This window comes from Cervus elaphus, chromosome 25 (genome assembly GCF_910594005.1).
Source record: "Cervus elaphus chromosome 25, mCerEla1.1, whole genome shotgun sequence".
Taxonomy (NCBI): Eukaryota; Metazoa; Chordata; class Mammalia; order Artiodactyla; family Cervidae; genus Cervus; species Cervus elaphus.
Window position 1 is genome coordinate 43,258,167 of NC_057839.1, and position 26,129 is coordinate 43,284,295.

Below are 26,129 nucleotides of genomic sequence, written 5' to 3' on the forward strand. Positions count from 1 at the left end.
TATCTGATATCAGCTTTACATCTTTAGAAAGACTTCCCTGGTGGCTCAGACGGTAAGGAGTCTGCCTGCAAGGCAGGAGAGCCGGGTTCAATCCCTGGGTCAGGAGTATCCCCTGGAGAAGGAAATGGCAACACACTCCAGTATTCTTGCCTGGAGAATTCCATGGACAGAGGAACCTGGCGAGCTACAGTCCATGGTGTTGCAAAGAGTCAGACACTGAGCGACTTCACTTTGTTTTACTTTACATCTTTGACATGTCAGATTTTTGGAGTGTCTGAATATGGCACTTAAGTTTTTTTTAGCACTTTGTCTTTGATAGATTATGTCTTAAAAATTACCCTAGAAATTCAAAGCTCTTAAAAAACCTGACAAAATAGTTAGCATTCTGTTTGTGTGGCCTTATTCTAAGAGATAGCATCACAGATACAGAGTTAGCATGTTGCTCAGCGGAGCCCATGGGCATTATTGAAAACCTAGACAACTTGGGTCTTGTCTCTCAGTGTTTACTTGCCAAAAGCATGACTGTATGCATTACTTGGTTCTTTTCTAGATTGTCAGTGGCATAATTCATCATACCCAGGCCCCTAAACTGCTTAAACGATTGTTTCTGTTTTCCTACGCGACCGCAGCACGAAACAATCCAGGTAAGCTTTCATCCTCAGGTAGGCAGGACCTTCCAGTTCCTACCTGCAGCTCGTGGGAGAAAACCCATCCATGGGTTTTTTCCCCCATCTTCTCTAGCAATGGGTCACCTCTTCCATGGGTGTTTGATTCAAATTTCTTTTTTTAAAAAAGGTTTCTGTTTCTTTCCTGTGATCTTTGTTGCTTTAACTTATCTTTTAGGTTTGTTTGCTTTTTGTGAGGGATTATTTGATGGGTTCTTATGAAAGACTAAAATCAATAGATTGTCATTGGAAATGTGAGACTATAGAGAAAGAAAGTTGAGACAAGTTTAAAATCACCCTTTCTGTCCCTGGGTTCTTTTTTCCACTTTAATATACTTGATTTCATTTCATAAGACCCTAAAAACTGTCTTGCATTCTAGAAAGTTTTTAAACAGCCAGAATATGCTTTATAGCAAATATTTGGGGATGGGGAATGGAACACTTGTACACAAGAGAGCACATCCGAAAACCAGTTTGGTTCGAAAACTTGAAATTCCAAATGTTTTCCATTTGGTTCCCTGAAAAGAGCAATCTTTTTAGTAAGAAACTGTGGTCATCTGAGTTAGCTATTAATAATGCCCAGTGTTGTACGGTATTTCCACAGATGTTTGTCTTCATCCTTCTCTGGATCCCTCCGTCTGTTCACTTGCTCTTCCCGTTCCTTTTTTTTTTTTTAATTCCAAATTAATTTTTTTTTCTTCCAGTTTTACTGAGATATAATTGACACAGCATGTATAAGTTTAAGGTGCACAGCATAATGATTTGAGTTACATATGTCATGACATGATGCCCACAGTAATTTTAGTGAACATCCATCATCATACATAGACATGATATTAAAGAAACAGAAAAATTTTTTCCTTGCGGTGAGAACCCTTAGGACTTACTCTCTTTAACAGCTTCCATACGTAAACGCACAGCAGTGTTAATTGTATTCGTCATGTTGTACATTACGTCCCTATCTGCCTGTCACTCTGAACATGAAGTTGGTGTTGACCGATCCTGTGTGCCATGAGCCTTTCTTCAGGGACATGACATGTTCTACCTGCACATATCACGCTTTGTGGAATGCAGAGTTGCTTTGTCACCAACTGCTCACTTGGTAAATGTTTCTCGAATGCTTGCTATGGGTCAGGCACCCTGGAAACATGAACAGGGCTAAATCTCTGCCCTCTTAAGAACATCGAGTCTCGGAATTCCCCGGCGGTCCAGTAGTTAGGACACTGTGCTTCCACTGCAGGGGGCCTGGGTTTAATCTCTGGTTGGGGAACTAGATCCTGAACGCCATGTGGCGCAGCCAGAAAAAGAAAGAAGAGCAGCCAGTCGGAGTGTTGTGTGCTCTGGTGGAAGGGACTGGCCACACTGGGGATGGAGGGCTGTCAGAGGGCAAAGTCCAGGCCTGAGCTGCTGCTGGAGATTGTGGAGTATCCGAAAGGCACTCAGGAGTGTTTGAGGCAGTGGGACTGGCCTGTGCAGAGATGAAGATATCTGGGAGAGTGGGCTGCATTTGGGGAACGGTGGTGATCTTGCAGAAAATGTGTGAATTTCCAGGTCTGTCCCTCCTGAATTCAAATCTTTGTCCAACTGCCTAGTAGCCTAGACCCTGGGGATGGCACTTAACTCCTGGGGCCTCTGTTTTCTCATTTAAAAAACAGTAGTGTTAATGCTTCCCATGAAGGTTTTGAAGACTGTACATTGTTAAATGCACGGCACATAGGGTGCAGTCATTGACTGAGGGTTAATTGAGAGTATAACTGCTTATTCAGGGCAGATTCTGCCCAGAGAATTACATTGACATGAAAATGTACTTAGCACTACTATTAGTCTGAACCTAAAACTTGTGCCTTCATGTAGTAAGTTCCTGTCTGTGAACCATCTTTTCATGGTAGCAATACGTGTACGTGCTGATTAGCTGGGCGCTGGCTGACAACAGCGCGTTGCAGTATGAGGTGTACAAAACACGACCTCTTTGTTGATTGCTGTACTCCGTATAAACGTTTATTGTGTCTACATGTGAAAATCGTACCGTTTTTAGGAGCTCTGCCTCTGGTTTGTATCCTGACTCTTGGTCTGGACCAGCACAGGACGATATCCCAGCTCCCCAGCAGATGTCGATCTCTGTGCCAAAACCCTTACCTTGACTGACCCTGGCAGTTTCATTACCTTATGGAGCTTTTTTGGTGCCAGAATGTCCAAGCTATGTAGCATCTTGTATTCTATCCAAATTCCAGCATCCTTCTCTTCTCCTTACAGCCTCCTTTTTTTGATAAAGTAAAGGTTATAACTGAGAGGTGCAAGGGGACCAGTTAGTTTTTATATTGTGTAGGGGTTTGTAGAAATAGGTGCTTTGCAACCTGAACATCTTTCATTTTCCTCAGGTTTAATAATTCACAAATGTGCTTTGGCTGAAAGGTCCTAAATGTTTATGACATGGCATTTTAGGGAAGAACTTATCTGTGTTGCTAAGAAAATGACCTAGTATGCTTGAATAGGAATATTGGTATTACTTATGTCTGTGGGGAAGTTTATTTATATCTGTTAACTTTACGGAAAATTTTATGCTGCCTGGGTTTGAATTCCAGTTCTACCATTGCCTAGCTATGTGACCTTGGACAAGTTAATTGACCTTTCTGTGCCACTTCTGAATGAAGGAGATAATATTGCCTACCCTATAGGGTTGTGAGGATTGGCTTATTACATGTAAGGTGCTCAGAATAGTGCCTGGCATCCTAAGTGCTATATAAGCTTCATTACTGTTGCTGTTTTTTAAAAATCATTGTTTGTATTATCATCCTTTGTACTATGATGTGGTTTTATTAAAAGGAGCAGGTGGGCATTTAATTTAATACTTTGTTTTCCCCAGACGGCTTGCTTTTTAAAGATGTGCACAGGTTGGAACGAACTGATCTGTGTGACCACCCAAGGGTGTTTTGGCGCATGTCACCTGCATCAGGCAGTGCTGTGGAGAGGACCACGGGCACACCTGCTGGGTTGTCTGAGCAGCACTCCTGGCCCCTTCCTCCTTGCAGGGAGTGGCAGGGTGAGGGGCGGAAGTGCCCATCACCGAGATGTGGCCCTTGGCCTATGGGCCCCGACCCTCAACGTGGCCATCTCCTTTGTCTGTGGCCTTCAGAAGCCAGGTGTCACACTGAGGACTCCTCTTCTTGGCAAGGAGGCTTCAGACTCAGGAATCTGACATGCTGTTCAAATGAGTTTGCCATCTTATGCACACATGGGTAGGGCTAAAAATATTTTATTATTTTAGCATTTGTGCCAAGCCAGTCTTTTAGTGCTTCACGGGATCTTTTTATGTTATATAAATTATCTCATGGTCAGATGACTCTAAATGGAGCTATAAATTACTTTTGCAAGGAATGGAACGAGAACAGCTCCTTTCCCCTGGTACAAAAAGACAGAGCCTCGCTCATAATTTTGGATGAATGACAGAGAGAAGGGAACAAGGTTAGGATGAAGCAGTGAGTTCATTCTGCAGGGATAAAAATGGGCCTTGTGGAGGAAGTTGGGGCCCAAGGAGCCACTTTCACAGCATTAGAACACCAGGGCTTCACGACAAGGTTTTATGTCTCTTTCCATTTGTTTTGTTAGCTACGGACCCCAAGAAGCACGCCATAATGTTTGACACACTTCAGGACTGGTTTCGGGAGCTGGAGCGGACCAAAGGCAACATGAAGTACAAGGCAGTGAGTGTCAATGAAGGCTATAAAGTCTGTGAAAGGTAAGCTCTTGGCACCATGTGTTTCTTTTTGACAGATTTGTTGAGATTGAATTCGTGTGCCGTACCAGTTCGTCCACGTGAAGTGTGTCGTGGTTTCCGGTACGTTCACAGGGTTGGGCAGCCGTGTATGCTCAGTGGCCCAGTCAGCCGTGTCTGACTCCATGTGACCCCGTGGACTGTAGCCCACCAGGCCCCTCTGTCCATGGAATCTTCCAGGCAAGAACACTGGAGTGGGTTGCCATGCCCTCCTCCATCGGATCTTCCCGACTCAGGGATCCAACCTGTGTTTCTTACATCTCCTGAAACCATCACCCTGGTCAATTTTAGAACATTTTCATCATCCCCAGGATATCCCCATATCCCCAGCCTCCCTGCCCCAGCCCTAGACCACGGCTCATCTACTTTCTGTTTCTGTAGGTTTGCCTGTCCTCAGCAGTTCACATAAATGGAACCATGTAATATGTGGCCCTTGTGCCTGGCTTCTTTCACTTAACATAATGTCATCAAGGCTCATCCATGTCATAGCAGATACCAGAATTTCATTCTTTTATTACTGCTGAATAATATTTAATGGTATGGGTATGCCGTATTTTATTTATCCGTTCATTAGTTGAGGGACATTGAATTGTTTTCACTTTTTGGCTATTGTGACTATGCTGCTGTGAACATGAGTATAAGGTTTCATATGGACGTATTTTCAGTTCTTTTGGGTGTATTCCTAGGGGTGAAATTGCTGGGTCATATAGTAACTCTGCATTTAACCTTAAGAGGAACTGCCAGACTATTTTCCACAGCCACTGCACCATTTTTACACTCGCGTCCACAGCAATTGAGGGTTTCACTTTCTCCACATCGATACTGTGCTTTTTTAAGAAACCCTTAAGAGTAATGACAGTGTATTGAAAGGTAATAAGTGCTTTCCTGGTGGCTCAGATGGTAAAGAATCTGTCTGCAGTGTAGGAGACCTGGGTTTGATCCCTGGGTGGGGAAGATCTTCTGGAGAAGGGAATGGCAATATTCTTGCCTGGAAAATCCCATGGACAGAGGGCTACAGTCCATGGGGTCACAGAGTCAGACACAACTGAGTGACTAATACTTTCATTTTCACTTCAAGTGCTATGAAGAGAAAAGTAGATCAGGCGAGGGGCTGGGGCGTGCCGGAGGTGTTGGTGGGAGGGTGGGTCAGGCAGAGGGGACAGCATGGGCGGAGGCCCTGAGGTGGGATTGAGTGGTGGTGTGAGGAACAGTGAGGGACCCAGGGGCTGGAGAGGACTGAGCAGGGGGCGGAGCGGTAGGGGGTGCGATCAGAGAGGAGAGGACCAGCTGGGTGCTGACTGCCGGGGAGGTTTCCAGAATTTAGAGCGCAGAGCGGAGGAGCTTGAGCAGAGAGGCGTGATGTGGTCTGACCTACATTTTTAAAGGATGACTCTGCGTCACCCTTTTTTTGGAAACTTGAATCTTATCATTTTGGAACACAATCCTCAACACCCTGTTAACAGTTTCCAAAAATCTATTTTTCTAGAGCATTTCGTTCTGAGGGGCCTTGTCAGCAGATCAGTTTTTTTTTTTTCCCCCCCCTCCCCCCCAGTTTTTTTTTTTTAATTAATTTATTTATTTTAATTTGAGGCTAATTACGTTACAATATTGTAGTGGTTTTTGCCATACACTGACATGAATCTGCTATGGGTGTACATGTGTTCCCCATCCTGAACCCCCCTCACACCTCCCCCCCCACCCCATCCCTCAGGATCATCCCAGTGCACCAGCCCCGAGCACCCTGTCTCATGCATCGAACTAGGACTGGCGATCTGTTTCACATATGGTAATATACATGTTTCAGTGCTATTCTTTCAGATCATCCCACCCTCGCCTTCTCCCACAGAGTCCAAAGTCTGTTCTTTACATCTGTGTCTCTTTTGCTATGTCGCATATAGGGTCATCGTTGCCATCTTTCTAAATTCCGTATTTATGCGTTAATGTGCTGTACTGGTGTTTTTGTTTTGACTTTGATCAGTCTTAGACATTTATACGGTTAGCCCTCTCGTTAAGGCACACACCAGGGTGATGGTGGGGCAGGGCCTGCAGGACAAGTGTGGGATCACACACACATCCCTCACGCCTCCTTGCGCCTCTTCACAGTCACAAAGCGTGCGAAGGGAAAGCTAGTTAGAAGGAGATCAAAAACCCCTGCTCCTCGGAGGTGATTTTTGTAATGTGATGTTGACAGTGAGAGAAGGCAGCCCCACTCCCAGGGTTGTTTTTTAAAATCCTGCCGCTTCCTGATTAGAGTCACTGGTGTTGGCATAGGTGTCAACACAGCAGAAATACACCAGGTAGAGAAGGTGGGCAGAGCAGTGTGTCGGGGTTGGGGTGGGGGTTTCTAATTAGTGGTCAGCAGGGAGGATGGAGCCTGAGCAAGGTTTGGTGTTCAGAGCACTCAGTGCAAACACACTCCCCGAAACTGCCCCAACCAGGCTCCCCTCCCCAACACCCCCCTTTTCTGCCCCATTAGAATGATACAGGAGAAGCTATGCTTTGGTTCACACCTGGGCCACGCGGTAGTTGCCTACATGGTCTCGCCCAGCCACTCTGGCCCCAGCATCCGTGCTGCATGGAGCAGGTTGAGCAGGTGGATCCAGCAGGCTTCTCACTGTCCTCTCCCCTGCGTCAGTGCTCCTCACTGTGCATGACAGGGAAGATGAAACTTCTGACAGCCCTCCAAGGCCCTTCGTGGTTGGATTCCTGCCTATCTCTCAGTTTTCCGTGCACCACCCCTCCAGCCCCCGACCCTTCCCGTGGGCCTTGCCCGTGTGGTCTCCTGTCTGGGACGCTCCTTTCACTTCGGGCTGCGCAAAGGAGTTACCTCCACGTTGTCAGTCAGATCTCTGCTCAGGCGTCTCTTTTAGGGAGTCTTCCCAGGACTAGGCGAGGTCTTCTGGGAGGGCTTTCCTTGCACCATATGCCTGTCTCCCTGCAACTCCTCTGGCTTGGAGTTTATTTTTATCTGTAGGAGCCTGGCGAGCTGCAATCCGTGGGGTCACAAAGAGTCGGACATGACTGAGCACCTATTGCCATTTGGTTCATGTTTGTTTCCACAGCCCAGCAGTTCTGGGGAATCAAGGACACTGTCTTTATTCATCTCTCTACCCTCATTACCATGTATAGTGCCTGACTCATAAGACCCACTCAGTAGATAGGGGCCAAAATGAATGAATTAACACAAGCCCCAGTGGTTAGAGGAGGGACCCCAGTCAGCTTGGATAAGAATCAGGAACTGAGGGTCTACTTCGCCTTCTCCTGAAAAGCCTTCCTCCTCCCACCTCCCTGAGAAGGCAGAGAAGGTCCCCCGGCCCTGTAGGGAGTGTGTGGTCCAGGAGCCGAGAAGCTGACGCTGCCAAGGAAGACACTGCTGCCCTGGGGCTGTTGCTCTAGGGGTTCCCTCACCCTGGTACCTGAGAGGGTCCTACAACTTTCCTTGAGGAAGTCAGCTTGTGTTTGGAGAGGCTGTTTACTTTGTCTTCAGAACTCATCCTAATGACAAAATGAGCACTCTCCAAGGAGGAGGGTGAGTTGCTTGTAAATGCTGGCAGTCTAACGGCAGAGCCTCCGTAGAGCCACCTCGAGTTCACTGGGACAGGAGGGTATGTCACAGACCCCCCAGTGGTGCAGAGCTGCCCATTTGTGCCCATTTCTCAGTGACTGCGTGCTAAGTCGCTTCAGTCGTGTCCGACTCCTTGATACCCCATGGACTGTAGTCCACCAGGCTCCTCTGTCCATGGGATTCTCCAGGCAAGAATACTGGAGTGGGTTGCCATTTCCTCCTCCAGGGAATCTTCCTGACCCAGGGATCAAACCCGCATCCCTTACGTGTCCTGTGTTGGCAGGCAGGTTCTTTATCACTAGCGCCACCTGGGAATCCCCAGTGACTGCATATAAACATGCTAATACACTGGATTCTGACATTTTCCCCCACTGTGGTGAAAGACTTTATAAGAAAAAATTAACTGGTTCACCAACATTGTAAAATACTCACCCTCACCATAGTAGCGGAGGGCATGTAGATTTTTAAGGCAGTGTGGCCCCACCTCATGGGCCCCTGGGGAAGGAGCTAAGAACCTGCTCATAAATGAAGCCCACAGGTGATTCTTCTGAAAGGTTTGGGGAAAAGCGGTCTGTTTGTAAGTTGCCGTCTAGGGCCATGCTTCTCATGGTTGACTGTGTGGCCCCGTCACCTGGGAGCTGGTGAAAGCATAGCTTCTGATTCTAGATGTCCAGGTGGGGCTGGAGAATCTGCTTCCTTCTAAGCACCGTCATCCCCTGCGCACCCCTGATCTGCAGGAGCTTCTAGAACAACAGCTCTCATCCTCTGTGCACCCCTGATGTGCAGGAGCTTCTAGAACAACAGCTTTCATCCCCTGCGCACCCCTGATCTGCAGGAGCTTCTAGAACAACAACTCTCATCCTCTGTGCACCCCTGATGTGCAGGAGCTTCTAGAACAACAGCTTTCATCCCCTGCGCACCCCTGATCTGCAGGAGCTTCTAGAACAACAGCTCTCATCCTCTGTGCACCCCTGATGTGCAGGAGCTTCTAGAACAACAGCTTTCATCCTCTGTGCACACCTGGAGAGCTTTTACATCTCTGCTATTTAGTAGTTCTGCGTGCATCCTGGACACTGGGACTCTTTCAGTCTTCCCATGTGACTTTAACAGGCAGCTTGAGTTTGAAAGCTGTTGATCTGTGAAGAGGTTTTTGCGTCAGTAACAGCACCTGAAGAAGCCCACCCACTCAAGCAGACCTGAAGGAAATACCCTGAATGCTTCAAAATCTCAAAAAGTCAAATAATTCTTCTAAGCTTTAATGGTTTGATGTGTTAATATCTTAGCCTCGACCTGTGGTTCTCAACCTGATTTTGCCTCACATATTATGGAAGCTTTGTTCTTTTTAATTACCGTTAAGAGTTAGGTTTTTTTTTAATTGAAAACTTCAAACAGTATAGAAGAGAATTTGATGAATTCCTTTTACTCATCACCCAACTTCAGCAGTTACTGACTCATGGCTAGTCTCTATGCCTCTACTCCACCCCCACCCCCGCCCTTACTATTTTGAAATAAATCCTAGAGCTCATCATATTTCATTCATAAATATTTCGGTTTTACATCTCTAAGGATTAAGGACTTTTTATAAACATAATCATAAAACCATTATCACAATTTTCAAATAAGCTATCGACTCTCATACTGTTATCTTTTTCTTGCTTGTTTACTTGAAGAAACCAGGCCATTTGTCTGATCTTTTCCCTACAGTGTGGATTTGATGATTACATCACCATGGTGATGTTTAAACTATTGCTTCATCCCCTATGAATTGATTAGATCTAATGACTTGATCCCATTCAAATTCTGATCTCTTTAACTCGGAAAATCCATCTTTCCCATGCCCTGGTACTTAAGAAACTTAATTCAAACTAGGGGTGTGCACACAAACACCATCCAATTGTTTGCCGTTGTAGTTTTTATACCATAGACACCCTCTTCCTTCTCGTCCTTCCTTTAAGCTTTTTGAGTGAAAGCTGTTTATAGCTCCACAATGGTAGAACTCAGGAGGTCTTTTTAATAGAAACCTATATCTCCTAATTAGAGGAAGAGATAGTGTCCCTGTATATCTCTGACCTCTGCAGCTCTAAAAACCTAGCTCTGCTACATCCTACTACTTGACAGGTTTGTTATTTTTAGAACCTAAATTTATTTTATTCTTTAGAAACTGAAGTCATACTGCTTGGGTCCCGGTTCCAGCTCCACGAATTCTTACTAGTTGTATAACCTGGAAAGGGCCTGAGTAGAGCTCTGTTTCTTTATCTGTGAAATGGGAATGAATACTAGTACACATACCTCGTAGCGTTAGTGGGAGGATTAAATGAATAATTCACGTTAAGTAATTAGAACAGTCTGACATACGGTAAGCAGTTAAACATTGTTCGAGCACTTGATAAAATGTCTGGGCAGTAGTCATCATAATTATTGGTTTTCATGTTAGTCTGACTCAGGTCAACACAGGTACTTATATTGTCTCTGTATGATGAGAAAGATCCCTCCCAGTTTCAGAATTCTTATACTCAGGAATTTAGAAAATTGGTATTGATGAACCTATTTGCAGGGCAAGAATGGAGACACAGATGTATAGAGAATGGACTTGTGGACACAGGAGGGGAAGGAGAGTGGGACAAATGGAGGAAGAAGCATCAATGTATGCACGCTACCATGTGTAAAGTAGGGAGCTAGTGAGGTTGTTGTGTAACACAGGGAGCCCAGCCTGGCGTTCTGTGATGACCTAGAGGGGAGGGGTGGGGGGAAGGGAGGGATGCTCAAGAGGGAGGGAATATTGTAAAACAACTTTCCTCCCATTAAAAAAAATTTTTTTTAAAGAATTCATACACTGTTAGATATCAGATGTCCAATTCCCTTCATTTTATACATGAGGCAACAGACCCAGAGAGGTGCGGTAACTTACCTAGGGTTACACAGAATCAGAGGCAGAGCTGGGATATGAACTCAGATTCCTGACTGATTTGGACAGAGACAGTTTATCTGCGCTGGTTCTTAACAGGGAGATACAGTCCATGTAAAGACTGTCTGCACAACTTCCTGTGTTCATCGATGGCGAGCATTCATATTTAATGAATTAACTCCGGTACTAAAACCGATGACATCTCTTTCCTCTAGGTTGCCGGCATACTTTGTCGTCCCCGCCCCTCTTCTCGAAGAGGACATAGCGTTCTTCCAGGGTCGTGGCATACCAGTAAGTGCACCTGGAAACCCTGAAAGCTGGGGTTCTCATTGGTCTGTCCTGGCAGATTATCCTCCTTAAAGCCCTTGGCTTTGGTATTAAACAGTTTGTCCTCAGCCTGAGAGCAATCTAAAAATACCTTCAGAATTCCCCAGAGGAGCCCCTTCGACAGGAAGCTCCCCGGGGACAGAGTTCTGAAGTTTTCCCAGAGGCCCTGGGGCTCTTAGCAGAGACATCTTTAAAGAGCTTTAGGAGGATTTCAGGCCCAGCTGGTGTGGAAAGCCAGCCTAATTTAACATCTAAATTGTTTCGAGGCTGAACCGTCCCCTCCAAGGGTTGTAGGGTTTCAGATCCTTTTCTGTCTCTCTGTTAATCTTGAATGGGCATGGCTGAGTTCCCGCCCAGAGACAGCGTGGAGACTTACTTAGTTTTCACAGAACAGACTGGGATGGGAGCCATATTTCACGTGTCGCTGATCAAAGAAAGCAAGACTCTGGCAGTTATTTCAGTTTCTAATTGGTGGTTGGGAGTTGCCAAGCCTGCAGGGAATTGAGTACAGAATGAGAATCACAGATAAATGCTGGGCCGAGCACATGGCTGGTGCCCCACAGAGGTCACTCTTGTAATGGGAGGTGAGGTATCTCAGCAGCGGTCCCAGTCCCAGCAGTGCCTGCAGGCTGGGCAGGCAATGAGTGTGGTCCTTGTGATGAGCCGGAGACCCTCTGCCTGCATGAAGGGCTGCCTGCTCTTCTGTGCCGGCCTGTTTGTGCCATGTGGGAGCATGGGCCTGATCTTACCAGGTGCCCAGACTTCTCAGGAGAAATCAGAGATATGGGTTTTTATGTGAGTGTTCCCTATTTCTAAATGTATGCAGCTGTTTTCAAACTCTCTGGTTTCAGAACTCTTTACACTCTTGAAAAATCATTGAGGATGTCGAAGACTTTTTGTTTATGTGGTTGTATCTGTTGATATTTGCCATATTAGAAACTAAAACTGGAAAATTGTTTAATGTTTATTTTAGTAATAAACTCATTAGATGTTAACATAAGTATTTCTATAATAAATAACTATATTGTCCAAAACAAAAAGTAGGATAGTACTGTTGTACGTTTTTGAAAATAGACAACTGCCTTCTTTTATCCCCTTTCCTTCATTCAGTCTGTTGCGGTGTGTTGGGTGTGGCTGAAGTGTATGAAGACAATCCAGCCTTACACAGATATGCATTTGGGAAAGGAAGGAGTATTTAATAGCCTTGTCAGATAATATGATGGTACACAAAAAATTGATAAATGGTGGTTTTGTAAAGGTTAATTGCAATAAAGAATCTGAAAACATAATCAATGAACTTTTCATTCACTGCATTAATATCCATTGGTCTGTCTTGTACTCTGAATGGATCTTAAAACATGCATGATTTAAAAAGCATAATACATTGGTCATTAAGAAAATATTAACTCACTAGGTTATGTTCAAATATTGACATGCTTTCTTAGATACAGATCACATTTGTTACTATCATCCCTATCTCATCAGAAAAGTCTTTGAATATTGGGAATTCATTCAACTAAAAAGACAGAGACTAGTCTTCCAAAATTCTAATTTTTGCTGGAAAGTTCAACTTTTATCATTGGCAACAAATTGTCAGTTGTTTTCTTTGTTGTTGTTCAGTCACTCAGTCATGTCTGACTCTTTGTGACCCCATGGACTGCAGAACACCAGGCTTCCCCAGAACCTTCACCATCTCTCAGAGCTTGCTCAAGCTCAAGTCCTTTGAGTCAGTGATGCCATCCAACCATCTCATCCTGTCGCCCCCTTCTCCTGCTGCCTTCAATCCTTCCCAGCATCAGGGTCTTTTCCATTGAGTCAGCTCTTTGCATCAGGTGGCCAAAGTATTATAGCTTCAGCTTCAGCATTAGTCCTTCCAGTGAATATTCAGGGTTGACTTCCTTTAGGATTGACTGGTTTGATCTCCTTGCTGTCCAAGTGACTCTCAAGAGTCTCCTCCAGCACACAGTTCAAAAGCATCAATTCTTCAATGCTCAACCTTCTTTGTGGTCCAACTATCACATCCATACATGAACTGGGAAAACCATAGCTTTGACTATCCAGACCTTTGTCAGCAAAGTGATATCTCTGTTTTTTAATACACTGTCTAGATTTGTCATAGCTTTTCTTCCAAGGAACAAGGAGCAGATATTTTCCTTAAAGTTGTTGGGTTTTGTTTTGTTTTTTTCTTCAAAATGAATGTCTGCCAGATACCAAAGTCAGAACACCCCTAGTTTGTCGTTCACTCTTTCAGTTCCATGAAGATAGCACGTAGCTCAGCTCTCAGGTCAGTCTCACGGGTGCTTTTCCCTGAGACAGACACTTCCGTGGTTGGTTTCCACTCCATCACACAGAGTATAAAAGATATTAGCATTAAATATATTGTACACCATGGGGAATATAGCCAAAATTTTATAGTAAGTATAAATGGCGTATAACCTTTAAAAATTGTCTCTCTGTATTGTACATCTGTAACTTAATTTGGTACATCAGGTATACTTCAATTAAAAAGACCAAAAACAAAGGAGACTTAGCAAATAATGGGGGGATTTATCCCCTTTTTAAAATAAACAGGATCATCAAACTGATTCTTGTCTGTTGTCAAGTCCTTCATACGAAGAACCTGTGGCCCTTTCCCAGACAGAAATTGTACAGATAGTAATAGGGGAACTCATGTGTCTTCTGCTGAATTCCTATGAGAAGTCTCTCTCTGACCAAGAATGTTGCTTGCTTTCTATTTACTGTTTCAAATAGAGAAGGCCCTTTTGTGCCTGAGCTGAGAGGAGATGGTTACAGTTGAGCCCCAGTGGGGAAAATGAGCTATGGTTGGCTACTACCAAGAGCAGATTCTTTCTGCCCCAGGAGAGGAGATAAAGAGGATGAGAACACGTGACTTCCTAGAACCTGTCACCAGTCATGGCTAAGAGGGTCCCCCTTTCTCAGAGTGAGCCACACCCCCCAGCGGGCAGGAGTGCCTGGGCTGAGGGCAGAGTGTGACGCTGGAGAGGGGAGTAAGAGGGCAGCAAAGGGCCTGTGGTTTGTCTGTGTTGGAACACTTCTGCCTCGCCAGGAATCTCAGGCTCTGCGCTCGCTTTGGCAGCTCATGAGGCAGCTGTGTGTCCCTCAGCAGCTCTGCCTCCGTAGCTGGCAGTCGGCTCCCGTGTCCGCAGTCCTGCCTTCCCCTCACCTTGGCGCCTCCTCAGTCTCTCCACACAGATGTCCTGTGGGCACTAGACACCCAACACACCCAGTACTAATTTACCATCTTCCTCTGAAACCCCAAACCAGTTCCCCTTTCTGAGTGTAGTGCGGAGTATTGCCTGGATTGTCTGCTCATCTCCAGCCCAGGCTGCCGCTGGCATTCCTGTGTATGGTTAATATTTACGTTGCAGGTGACTCACAAGAGGATGCCCTCTCTGGACAGCTGAAATCCTCTCTGTTGACCTTTGACTTCTGGCCTAAAGGCTTGGTCAGCAGAGCAGGCTGGGCTTTCAGTTCAGTTCAGTTCAGTCACTCAGTCGTGTCCGATTCTTTGCGACGCCATGAATCGAAGCACGCTAGGCCTCCCTGTCCAAACCCTTAACCAGACCTTTACACAGGCTCAAAATCCACAGCTGCTCCAACCAGCCTGCCTTCTCCTCCGTTTCAGGTTCTACTGGCAGATGACATTACTTTGCCCCCAAGTCACTTCTAATCTCCTTCTGGTCCTGTGCAACAGAACAAACAATGAAACTCCCCCCATCTCTAGAAAAATGCTTAAAACACTTGACTCTGTCACTTACAGGCAGTCACATGATTTCTTCCTCTGTTGCCCGCCCTTTGTTGTTCATTGCAATTCCCTTCTCCTGTGGTTTACCACATTCTGCTTCCTATTAGATTTGCAAATTTATTTCCCTTTTTGGAGTATAAAGCCCTCTGAAGGTAGACAACGTATCTTAGCCTTCTTTCCAGCTTCTCACAACCAAATTCAGTGTCTTGCATGTGCAAGTCTCTTATCAGTGTATGTTGAATAACCAGCTGTCCATTCTTTCTAGTTTGAACTTTCTGTAATGATGGGAGCTGCCCGCTTTTGACCATCCCAGTAGAGAAGGGCCTTCAGAGTCATTGCTGTGCTGTGTGCAACTTGGGGAAGTTTCTCAGCCTCTCCATCCCTATTTCTTGTTGTTAGTGGGGCTAGTACTCATACCCGTCTGAGTGTGGTTGTAAGAATCAAATGACTTCACTCATGTAAAATCCTGAAATAATGAGCTTTACCCCAGCGATAGCCTTGAAGGTTATAGTAATAATAGCATCTATTATAATAATCATAACAGTAGCAGTAATGATGATGATGATTTTATCATCATCCTCCAGGTTCCCAGCACTAAAGCCAAGTCATTAGGTATATGTTAGACCATCAGTGAGTCTGAATGTGACTACTTAGACCTGAGGTGGTGGTGGTGGTGCTAAGACTAAAGCAGTCTTTTTTGTTGTGAGTATAACACATTGATTCCTTGGCATCACAGCGTTGCCTGTATTCAGGTCTTTCATATTGAAGGTGTAATTTCCCTGTATGAATTTCATGGCTCAGTTTACCTGCCCTCTGTAAAGTGGTTTACATCATGTCTGGAAAACCTTCCTTCTCTTCTGCAGATATGGTGTTGGTCCTGCCACAACGGATGCGCCCTCTTGAAAATGTCGGCCCTGCCCAAAGAACAGGATGACGGCATGTTGCAGATCCAGAAGAACTTCGTGGATAGGTCAGCACTGTTGCACATCTTGTTATCGTTTAGTTGGCTCGGTTGTTTTCCGGGAAGCTGGGAACAGTTCTTGGGAGTAAGTCCATTTCAGTTTACCTACTGATAAAGCCCTCGAGTGCTGAGAATACAGCTCAGCGAGGTCGTTTTTAAATGGAAAAAGAGTCAGGATGACATGGTCCTGAAGTGCATCAACTGCAGTGTATTGAGAGACACACGGCGGAAGCTTTTAGGGGGAAGCAGTCTGATGGCTTTAGTATTGACAGTTGTCAAATTTGGGTCAAGGTATAGATGTCACTGTGCTATTCTTTTCTGGCTGTTTGAAATTTTTCAAAATAAAAAAGTTAAACGTTTTTATTCACCCCTAAACTGGATGAGTTTAAAAACAAGAAAAGGAGTGGACTTAGGAGTTAAATTGCCTTGGTTCACATCCTGGCTCTTTCAGCTTATAAACTTGGTGGTTCTGCTCCTTGTCCCTGAGTTCCTGGCTCCGGTTGACCAGGAGTGGCCGCTGGGCAGCAGTTACCTCACTGGGGAGGAGTCGGTGGGAGCTCTGCACACAGATCCTGGCGCCTCGGAAGTGTGCAGGAGAAACAAACTTTCTGACTCAAGCCTGCTCTTCTAATCTCTCATTCCTTCTGATACCTAGGATTTACAAGACTGTCCACAGGCCCCCCTATGAGACTGCTAAAACTGAAGACCTCTCAAGCAACTTCCTGTCCCTGCAGGAAATCCAGATGGCTTACTCTAAGTTCAAACAGCTGTTTCTGATAGGTGAGCAGAACACTGAGCCAAAACTCGCTGTCACCTGGAAAAAGACGTGCTGCATGGCTCGGGTGAAAGGCGATGCCTTGTCCCTGGGTTCCTCGTGGTCGGACACGGCTGTGGGGGTGGGGGTCACAGAACAGAGGGGCCGGTTACCATGGGGCGGGCGGCCCTGGCCACACTTCCTCCCACCATTTTCTCCTGGGCTCTTGTCCCATTGCCCCTTCTCAGAGCAATGAACACAGAGCCACCCTTCTCCTCTCTTCCTTCCCTAGCAGTGAGCGTTGGGCTTCTCCCTTTAGAAGTTGTAGAACTATGCAGTACCTGTATTCCCCAGTCGGTCACCTGTTGATTCTTTTCACTCCTTTATTCTGGTGGCACCACGTGGCTTATGGGATCTAGTTCCCCAACCAGGGATTGAACCCAGGCCTGCAGCAGTGAAAGCGCTGAGTCCTAACCACTGTACTGCCAGGGAATTCCCTATTACCTTCACTCTTTTTTAAAAAAAGATATTTTATTCATAAATTTATGTGTCAAGCTGCACTGGATCTTAGTTGCAGCACACAGGATCTCTGATGTTCTTTTAGCATGTGAAATCTTTTAGTTGTGCCATGCAGACTCTTAACTGAGGCGTGCAGACTCTGTAGTTGCAACATGTGGGATCTAGTTCCCTGACTAGGGATCGAACCCAGGCCCCCTTCATTGGGAAGGATGAGTCTTAGCCACTGGACCACCAGGGAAGTTCCCTCCCTTCACTCTTTTTTTCAAATGTATTTATTTTTAATTGAAGGATAATTGCTTTACAATATTGTGTTAGTTTCTGCCATACATCAACATGTATCAGCCATTGACACACATATGTCCCCCTCTCTCTTTACTCTTGAATGCGTGTTTACCCTCTGAGATTTGTCATGCTTATTGGCAGTTTCCCAGCTTTTCCTTTTTGGCCTAGTGGTCTGACTTGGGATTTACTCAGTCATGCAGCCAAGGTGTGTTGCATTTGCATTATACACACCAGCTATGCCAGGCACTGGAGACAAAGATGACTGTGACACCAAGGGAAACCAGTGTGCACCTCTAACTGGAACACACAGAAAGGAGAAGTAAGAAATTGCGTTGGTTGATCCAGGACTGTGATTCTCCACTTCTTTGGTCACCATCCAGTACTGGCAGGGGTATCTGCCTTCTCACTGATTTGAGTTTGCAACTTTCACATGCCATAGACTTATGCAGCACTTCTGTCTCCAGTTGGGTTGGGAGGTTGTGTCCAGTGTGCAGGATAACGTGTGTGTGTGTTTAAGACTCCAGTGGAAGCTAGCTCTCCCTTCAAGTTTCCACGGCATCAGGACATGGCCTGTTGCATCTTCCTCTTCTAAGAGCAGCAGGCTGAATGTTGACTGTGTCTGCCTAAAGCATGTTTCTCTCCTTGTCAAGTTAGAGAGTGACCATGGCTTGGTAGACAGATTGTAGGGCACTTTTTTACTTGTGCAAAAAAAGTCTGGTTTTGACTACCACACCCTTCCAGAGGTTTACAGTTCAAAAGCCACTTCAGCTGAAGGCTTGAAACGCGCTTTACTTAAACGGAGCCTGGCCATGCCAGTGAGCAGCACAGGTTCTACAGCGGTGTGTCAGCAAACAGTGCCCGACTTCTTCACTCTGTTTCCTTTCTTTTCAGATAACAGTACTGAATTTTGGGACACAGACATCAAATGGTTTTCCCTGCTGGAAAGTAGCAGCTGGCTGGACATAATCAGGTATTTAAAGGCGTTGTTTTGCTCGTAAATTTCACAGTTCCGTAAAGCAAAGTAGTAAAGCAAACTGACAAATAATGTAACTGTTTTCTATTTCACAGTTAAATATTCTAGGTCACATGTTCTGTTCAGGGCTCAGCTGGATTTTACATTCGTTATTTATTATTTCTGTGCATGTCTGATCAGAATTTACGAATATGCTACCTGCCCACACAAATCTGCTCCTGAGACTACGGACCAGGGATGGGAAGGCTGCATAAAACGGGGTGTGGGACCCCAGCATTCTAACTGAGCTGCAGTGCTCACCTCCAGGGAGGAGGCTGGGGGTTGGGAAGGTGGGGGGATGCTGAGTTTTTCGGTTTTGTTTTTATTTTGGGGGGGAAGGGCGGTTGGTGACAATCAGGGATTTAACCTGCACCCTTGCAGTAAAAGTACGGAGTCCTAACCGCTAGACGGCGAGGGAATTCCCAGATGCTGAGTTTTTATTGAATACTTTTTTAGAAGAATTCTGTATCTTTTATGTCTCTTACATATTTAGGTTTTTTTTAGTGTAATGAATGCCAATTAGTCTTTTTCATTTTGGGGATTAAGTAGAGATTCTGAGAGAACAAAACTTTATTCCCTGTCCTACTTCCTATTTCGAATAGCTTCTCTCTGTTGCCCTTAAACAGAGGCGAGGGCAGAGGGAGGCACAGAACAGGCGCGACTCTGGGGTGAGAGCCAGCGAGAGAATGGCTCCAGCCCCGGGGCACCGCTGAGGACGGGGCAGGCCCCTCTCTCCCCTCGCTCTGCGTTCTCCCTCAGACCCGCCTGGTTTGTGCAGAGGAGCCGCAGGCCTCCAAACCCTTCTTAGCAAATAGGTTTTGACGAGCCTGCTGCATGTCCCATAATTTGAATATATAATTGCAAGTATTGTGATAGATGCTGTAAAATAAGAGGCCCTTTCTTTCTGTGGGGCTTGTAGAGAAGGTGCACGTCCATAATCGGGTAAAGAGCCTGGGGGAGGCACCCCCGAGGCAGGGTTATCAGTCCAGAAGGTGGAGCTGCTGATGGTGGCAGCAGTTTCAAAGGGAATAGAGTGTCTAGAGAGACAAAGGGATTTGGGGGCACAGTGGGCCTTTCCAGATAGGCGGATACATTTAGCCAATGATCTTGAGTTAAACAAAATCAGCCTGTAGCACAGCCTCCAGATATAGACATTTTAGGGTCTTACTAGGACTCACTGCCACACTCAGGTGTAAATCTGCAGTAAGAATTCCCAGTTTATGAATCACCTAAGAGCATTTTTTTTACGTCCGACTTTGGAATTCCCTTCTGAAAATTATAAGTTTCTAATAAGCAGATGAATGTCTTGCAGTGCCTGAATAGTATAAACAATAATTTGTTTCTTTTCTGGAGAATTTTAGTATGAGACAGTAAATGAGATGGAAAACTGAAGATCAAGTTAGATGGTCTCTAAATTTCTTGTTGTTCACGATACCAAGCTCAAGATCTAATATCTGTTTTACTTGTCTCTCTCCTATATAGGCGCTGCCTGAAAAAAGCAGTAGAGATTATAGAATGTCTAGAAGCCCAAAACATGAACGTTCTTCTTTTAGGTAATACATTTAAAGCACAAAGGGTGGTTTCCTTTTTCTTCTACTTGGGGTTCTGTTTCTGTATATGGAGGTTTATGTAAGTGGAATTGTCTTGTAAAAGGAGTGAGCTAGTGTAGAAATCCTTCCCATACTTTTTACCCTGACCTTGGAATCCTTCCCTTGGATTTCATTGTTATAGTTTAAAAATAAATTCCTTCACTTGGAACTTGGCAGACATATTCTCAGCCCAAGAAGGAATTGTTTGGTATCTTTACCAAAGCTCACATTTCCTGATATTTTGGGGTTTTGTTTTATACTAACTCAGTTAAAGTTTGGATGACCTTTTTTGTATGAAGAGACTCATGGATGGTTTAATTCTTATTTCTACATCTTTGTGTCTGACAGCTTTGTGCAGTTGTTGTAGAAACTGTGTGGTCCACGATTTCCTTTTCCTCAGTGGACTGAAGTTGCTGTACATGTGGACCGGACATACACGCCCAGAATGTATAAGCCTCGTGCAACAAAGATTGTTGCTGGGATTGGTTAGATCTGAGCTAAATTGTTATCTGCCATTTTGAATATTTAAATTTCTTGTGGCCCCATGCTTTAAGCAGAGTGTCTCGTGCTTCCATACCCTCAAGCTTTTATCATTTTTCTGACACTCTCTAGGAGAGTGTCAGACTCCTGGGAGTTAGCTTCTGTGAGCAGACCGGAAATGTGTCAGCCTGTGGCTTCTGTACCCTCTGACTTAAATTTTAACACGTGGACTGAGCACTCCTACATATGGAGCTCTATGCTGCTGCCTTCTAGAAGTTTACACCCTATTGAGTTTGAGAGAGAGCCGGCATAAGGGTGTTATTGAAAAAGATCTGGTTAACAGCGGCCAAACAGAGTACCGAGTAACTGGTGAAAAGGAGGGATAAAGACTGGGGGCGCTGAGAAGTGCAAGTACCCAGGTCAGACTGCACAACCCCAGGGGTGCGCAGAGTGAAGTGAGAATGGTCAGCGTATGAGGCTGAGCTGTGCGTCACTCCCTGACGGACAGCGGAGCTGTGTCTTCTCTGAAATCTTACTCTCTAGCCACTCTTCCTGGGACTTGTAGGTGTACTGATAACATACTTCATACGCAAGAAGGAAGATTCTCTTGAAAACTGAAACTTGTTTCTAAAGAAAGACGAATATAAAAATCTGTTTCTAAAAAAAAAAAAATCTGTTTCTTCTGAACCCTTGTGTTCCCACAGTTTAGTCTTATTTTCCTGGAGGAGATATAGGAGCACAGTAAGCCTGGTCCTGGAGTGCTTCCTGGTCTCAGGGTCACAGGAGAGGTTAACAGTGCAAACGCCTCCCTACTTAGGATTCATTCTGAAGTTTGTCTAACCCTGTGACTAGCAGACCATCGTCCTCATGGATGTTTTAAAATAGCAACTTGAGTGGCACTTCTTTTCATAAAGTAGAAACTATGAGGATGTAGACCTTGACTTTCAGGACTGTAAAACTCTTCAGACAAATGCCCAGATAGAGACATATGTTGCTATTTGCTGTGAGTGATGGATGGTGAACAAGGATATGAGCAGTTTTCATCATGTGAGTTTTGTACCATCGCCCGAGGGGTGGACACGTGGCTTATACTTAACCAGGGAGAGTTTCACCTCTAGGCTAGGCAGGCCCCTCCATGCTCTCAGACAAAAATGGACGGAGCCATGGAGCTGACAATCAGAGAGCATTTTGGTGCAATTCAGGAATATTATGCTTTCTCCAAAGCAGAGATAGTGGAGGAAAGGTGGCTGAGAGGCAGCTGAACCGTGAAACAGTGAGTTCAGGGATGGTGATCCTGACCCCAGCTGAAAGGGTTTTAAACTTGGTCTGTGGAGCCCAGCAAGCCGCCATACCTGTGCCCTCATTGTGTGGTGCATCTGACCCGCCCGCATGCTGACACTGGGTTTGCGTGTTGGATCTATTCACCAGTAAGGAGTCCATCATTAGTGCCAGTGTGTGCTGGAGCCGGTGCCAGCCAGGCCAGAAGCGTTAGTGTCTCAAGCTGAACACGTTACCTCTTGCCACCAATGGCCCAGCCTTTTTGGGAATTAGAACTTGACTGTCGGGATAGACGTAGGTGTGGGGCCCTGCTTTCACCTGCACCCTCTGTAGCTCTTTTAACACTTGGTCCCCTCTTTCCTCTCTGCGCTGTTGCCCTGCAACCCCCTGCCCCACCCACCACAGAGGACAACGCCTCCGACCTCTGCTGCCTCATTTCTTCTCTGGTGCAAGTGATGATGGACCCCCACTGTCGAACCATTTTCGGTTTCCAGAGCCTTGTCCAAAAGGAGTGGATCATGGGTGGGCACTGCTTCCTGGACCGCTGCAACCACCTCCGTCAGAGCGACAAGGAGGAGGTGAGTGTCCTCGGTGCAGACCTGGGCAGGTCGGGGACGCGGAGCCCTGTCTCTGCTTTAATACCTGCGCGGCGCACGCCTTAGGAGCTTGTCAGGAAGGCGAGGACAGGTCACTGGTCAGTGACTCTGAGTGATCTAAACACTGGAAACCCTTCCTAGGGAAAAGGGATATTCATTAGCAAGTGTGTTCGGAGCCTTCTCTTCTAAATTGTGTGTCCCAAGGGTGTATTATAGTTCATGGTGGAAGTGATGTTGACTTGTAAAACTTAAATAAAAATGAACTCAGTGGAACTCCCACATTTTCTGCGAAGTTAGTCTTGGCAAAAAAATAAATAGGGTACAAGTTTCCCTGTACAGACAAAATAACGCATAATAACAAGAAAATACATAATGATACATACAAAATACATAATAACAAGAAAATACATAATAACACAAAGTAAATTTCCCTTGCAATAAACCCTTTCAAAATAAAGCCCAGGGTTATGGGAGTGCCATCCATTACCCGGGCCTTCGCCATGATAGCTGCAGGCCTGGGCTTCTGAATTTAAGCGCTGGAGAGATATCGAGACAGTTTTAGTGAAAACGAGCCCCCCCCCCCGCCTGCAACTGGGATGTACTTGTCTCAGTTATAACTGTACCAACTGCTTTGACTGCATTGTTAACAACCATGGAAGAGAAAATGAAAACGTGAACTGTAATTAAATCACCTGCAGAGCTAACACATGCTAGCAGGGCGACTGGTGGTTTTTCTTCCCCCAGATAATAGGCCTGTCTGTCTGCGGTGCCGGACAGCTTGACACAGCACCTCTGGAAACAGACCTGAGGCTTCTGCCCATAAGGGCTTGGTGTGTCCTGGCCAGGCCGCTCTTGCTGGGTCTGCACGTTTCTCTGAGGCCTGGTCTATACTCCTCCGTGTCCCATCAGGCTGATGGTGAATACGCATCACCATCGTTCAGTCTTAGAAGGGACTTGCCTTTCTGGGAAACTAATTTGAAAGGTTGCTGGCACTCAAGTAGCAGAGAGTTGGTACTGTGTCGGGAAGAGGGTGTTTTTGCACATCTTGTGTAGTCTGTGTATCTTGAGAGCAGGGAGATGGACGGGCACCGTGTCTAAAGGGGAAGGAGCCCCAGAGCAGATCCGCCTGCTCGCCCAGGGCTGGGAGGAGTCACCTGTACTTTCTGAGCCCATTTCCCTGACTGTGCTGTGAGATTCAGATATTTTCCACTCTTGTCTAACGCCACTGAACGTAACATGACGTGTGAGATAAAGCTGCCACGTAGACCATTCTTCACATCGCAACATCAACACCCTGGAGTTTTGACAGAAAACTGGGCGGTCCAGTTTGCAATGTAATTGACGCAGCCCGGGACTGAGTCAAGAGCTGGACTGCCAGCTCCCGCCTCTCAGGAGCTGCGTGTGAGACCTCAGCCGGGCCCGGGAGTGGAGAGGCCGAGACGTAGTCTGCCTTGTCCACCTTACAGGGTCACTGGTGACTGGAGGAGGAGCACTGGGGAACGACAAGGTGCCCTCAGAAGCTCCACTAAGAAAGAGCTTGCCTCTGAAGCTAATAAAAGAGGCCACCGATGGAAAAAAAATTCATTTGTGAAAAATGTTAGAAACTCATTTTTGTCGCTTCTGCTTTCTCTCCCATCCTCTTTCTCTTCTGAGCCCTCATTGTCAGGGCGCTGTGCATAGTCGCCCAGTCTTTGTGACCCCATGGACTATAGCCCACCAGGCTCCTCTGTCCATGGGGATTCTCCAGGCCAGAATACTGGAGTGGGTAGCCTTTCCCTTCTCCAGGGGATCTTCCCGACCCAGAGATCAAACCCAGGTCTCCCACATTGCAGGCGGATTCTTTAGGAGATTTTCCTTCTTCATCTTGGGAATGTCTTTCACTTAGAGAGCTACTGCTGAGTCCTGAGCTTAATCCAAGGGGTGTGTGGGTTTTCAGGCAAGCATGTTTATCTCTGTGGTTGGGATGCAGTTGGGAATGGCAGTCACCGGGAGTGTGCTTCCCAGAGCATGCAGCGCCCAGGAGAGGCTACTCCACGGCTGTCGAGGTGGCTGCCCTGTACCCGGGACCGCTGGCACCCCTCCATCACGTGTGTCTTGTCTTCACGTAGGCACCCTTGTTCCTGCTCTTCTTGGACTGCGTGTGGCAGCTGGTGCACCAGCACCCCCCAGCGTTCGAGTTCACGGAGACGTACCTGACCGTTTTGTCGGACAGCCTGTACATACCTATTTTTAGCACTTTCTTCTTCAATTCGCCTCATCAAAAAGATACGAACGTGGTAAGAGTCGCTCTTAGGAACCTGTGTATTGAAGAAGCCATGTCTAACAAGTAGGATGTAAGAGGAGTGATGATGAAAATGATATTTTCTTTATAACAGTGATTACACAGAGGGCCCTGTTCTGAGCGCTTTCTGGGTATTGATATGTAATTAAGTCCGAATTACTGTTATCTCTGAGAGTGAGTCACTGAGACAGTGAAGCAGTCGCCCTGGGTCACAGGGTAAATATCGGGGCTGGGAGCCGGTGTGAGAGCTGGGGATTAAGCACATTAAAAGTAGTCTTTGTGAACAGCTCAGATGCCTTCTCTTCCACTTGACGGATACCTGGAGTGACTCAGAAGAGAGTGGAGGCCAACCAGGAGAGCTCGGCTTTCACTCTCCACCTTAAAGATCTTTATAGTCTCCCTTGAGGCCCTCCTCCCAAGGCTTCAACCCTGCACCATCAGGGCTCCGACTAGCCATTTGGGGACCTGGGGTTTGCTGGAGCTGCCCTCCAGGTGGACCTTACCACATCTCACGGGGAGTGGGAAACAGCGCCCGGGCCTCCAGTCACATAGCCATGCTGCTCACCAGCCTCATGGCCTCAGGTGGTTCACTTCCGTTTTCCCAGCCTCCATTTCCCCAAAGGTAAATTGGAAAACTAGGAGCGACCTCATGAGGGTGTGGTGAGCGTGTGCAGCACAGTGGCCGGCACAAGTTCTGGGAGTAACGTGTCCTGCCTCCTCCCCACCTAAAGCCATCGGTGAGCGACCACCGACGGCCGCAGCCTTCACGTGCGATGCCGCGGAGGTCTCAGGGCAGGCCGGCTGCGCCGTCCTGGAGCCTGTCTCTCGGCACTGTCTGCTTTCCTCAGCCCTCCCTGCAAACGCTGTGACCTGTGCTTGTTTTGGCAGGGCAGGGAGAGCCAGGACTCACAAAGCAAGCCTTTGAATCTGCTCACCGTGTGGGACTGGTCCGTGCAGTTTGAACCCAAAGCCCAGACGTTGCTCACAAACCCTCTTTACATGGAGAAGCCAAAACTGGAGAAAGCCCAGCGGAAAGGAACGCATTTCAAAGTAAGATTTGTGCGTGTGTAACCCCCTCGTCTGTGCAGAGATCTCCTTGTCTGGAAGGATCACATTTAACCTGTGGATTCTGGGCCCAGTCACAGAGTCGAGACTGTGACGGGCAGGTTGTCAGGGCCCCTGAGAATCCTTGCCTTCGGCAGATGCACATTTGTCCTGAGTGTCTCTGGGGATGCCGCAGGGAATCAAGGGTCTCAGCCCTTGATGTGATTGATACGGCCGAGGGAACGCTGATCACAGTGTGGGTTTATGTCATCTGTACCAGTTCAAGTCTTCACTAACAAGGCCTCTCTTCATGCTAAAAATGGTGTTTGTGAC

The 26,129-nt window shown here is 46.3% G+C and overlaps 1 protein-coding gene across 1 annotated transcript in view; it reads left to right on the top strand.

Annotated features, from left to right (window-relative positions):
* MTMR12 (myotubularin related protein 12) overlaps nucleotides 1-26,129 on the top strand; it is a 66,251-nt gene that overhangs the window by 34,420 nt on the left and 5,702 nt on the right. Inside the window, exons 6-15 of the mRNA XM_043887331.1 lie at nucleotides 551-644; nucleotides 4,272-4,401; nucleotides 11,123-11,198; nucleotides 15,864-15,970; nucleotides 16,617-16,741; nucleotides 18,408-18,486; nucleotides 20,011-20,081; nucleotides 22,281-22,453; nucleotides 24,580-24,747; nucleotides 25,641-25,802. Of these exons, the coding sequence (XP_043743266.1) occupies nucleotides 551-644; nucleotides 4,272-4,401; nucleotides 11,123-11,198; nucleotides 15,864-15,970; nucleotides 16,617-16,741; nucleotides 18,408-18,486; nucleotides 20,011-20,081; nucleotides 22,281-22,453; nucleotides 24,580-24,747; nucleotides 25,641-25,802 (1,185 nt within the window). The remainder of the gene's footprint in view (nucleotides 1-550; nucleotides 645-4,271; nucleotides 4,402-11,122; nucleotides 11,199-15,863; nucleotides 15,971-16,616; nucleotides 16,742-18,407; nucleotides 18,487-20,010; nucleotides 20,082-22,280; nucleotides 22,454-24,579; nucleotides 24,748-25,640; nucleotides 25,803-26,129) is intronic.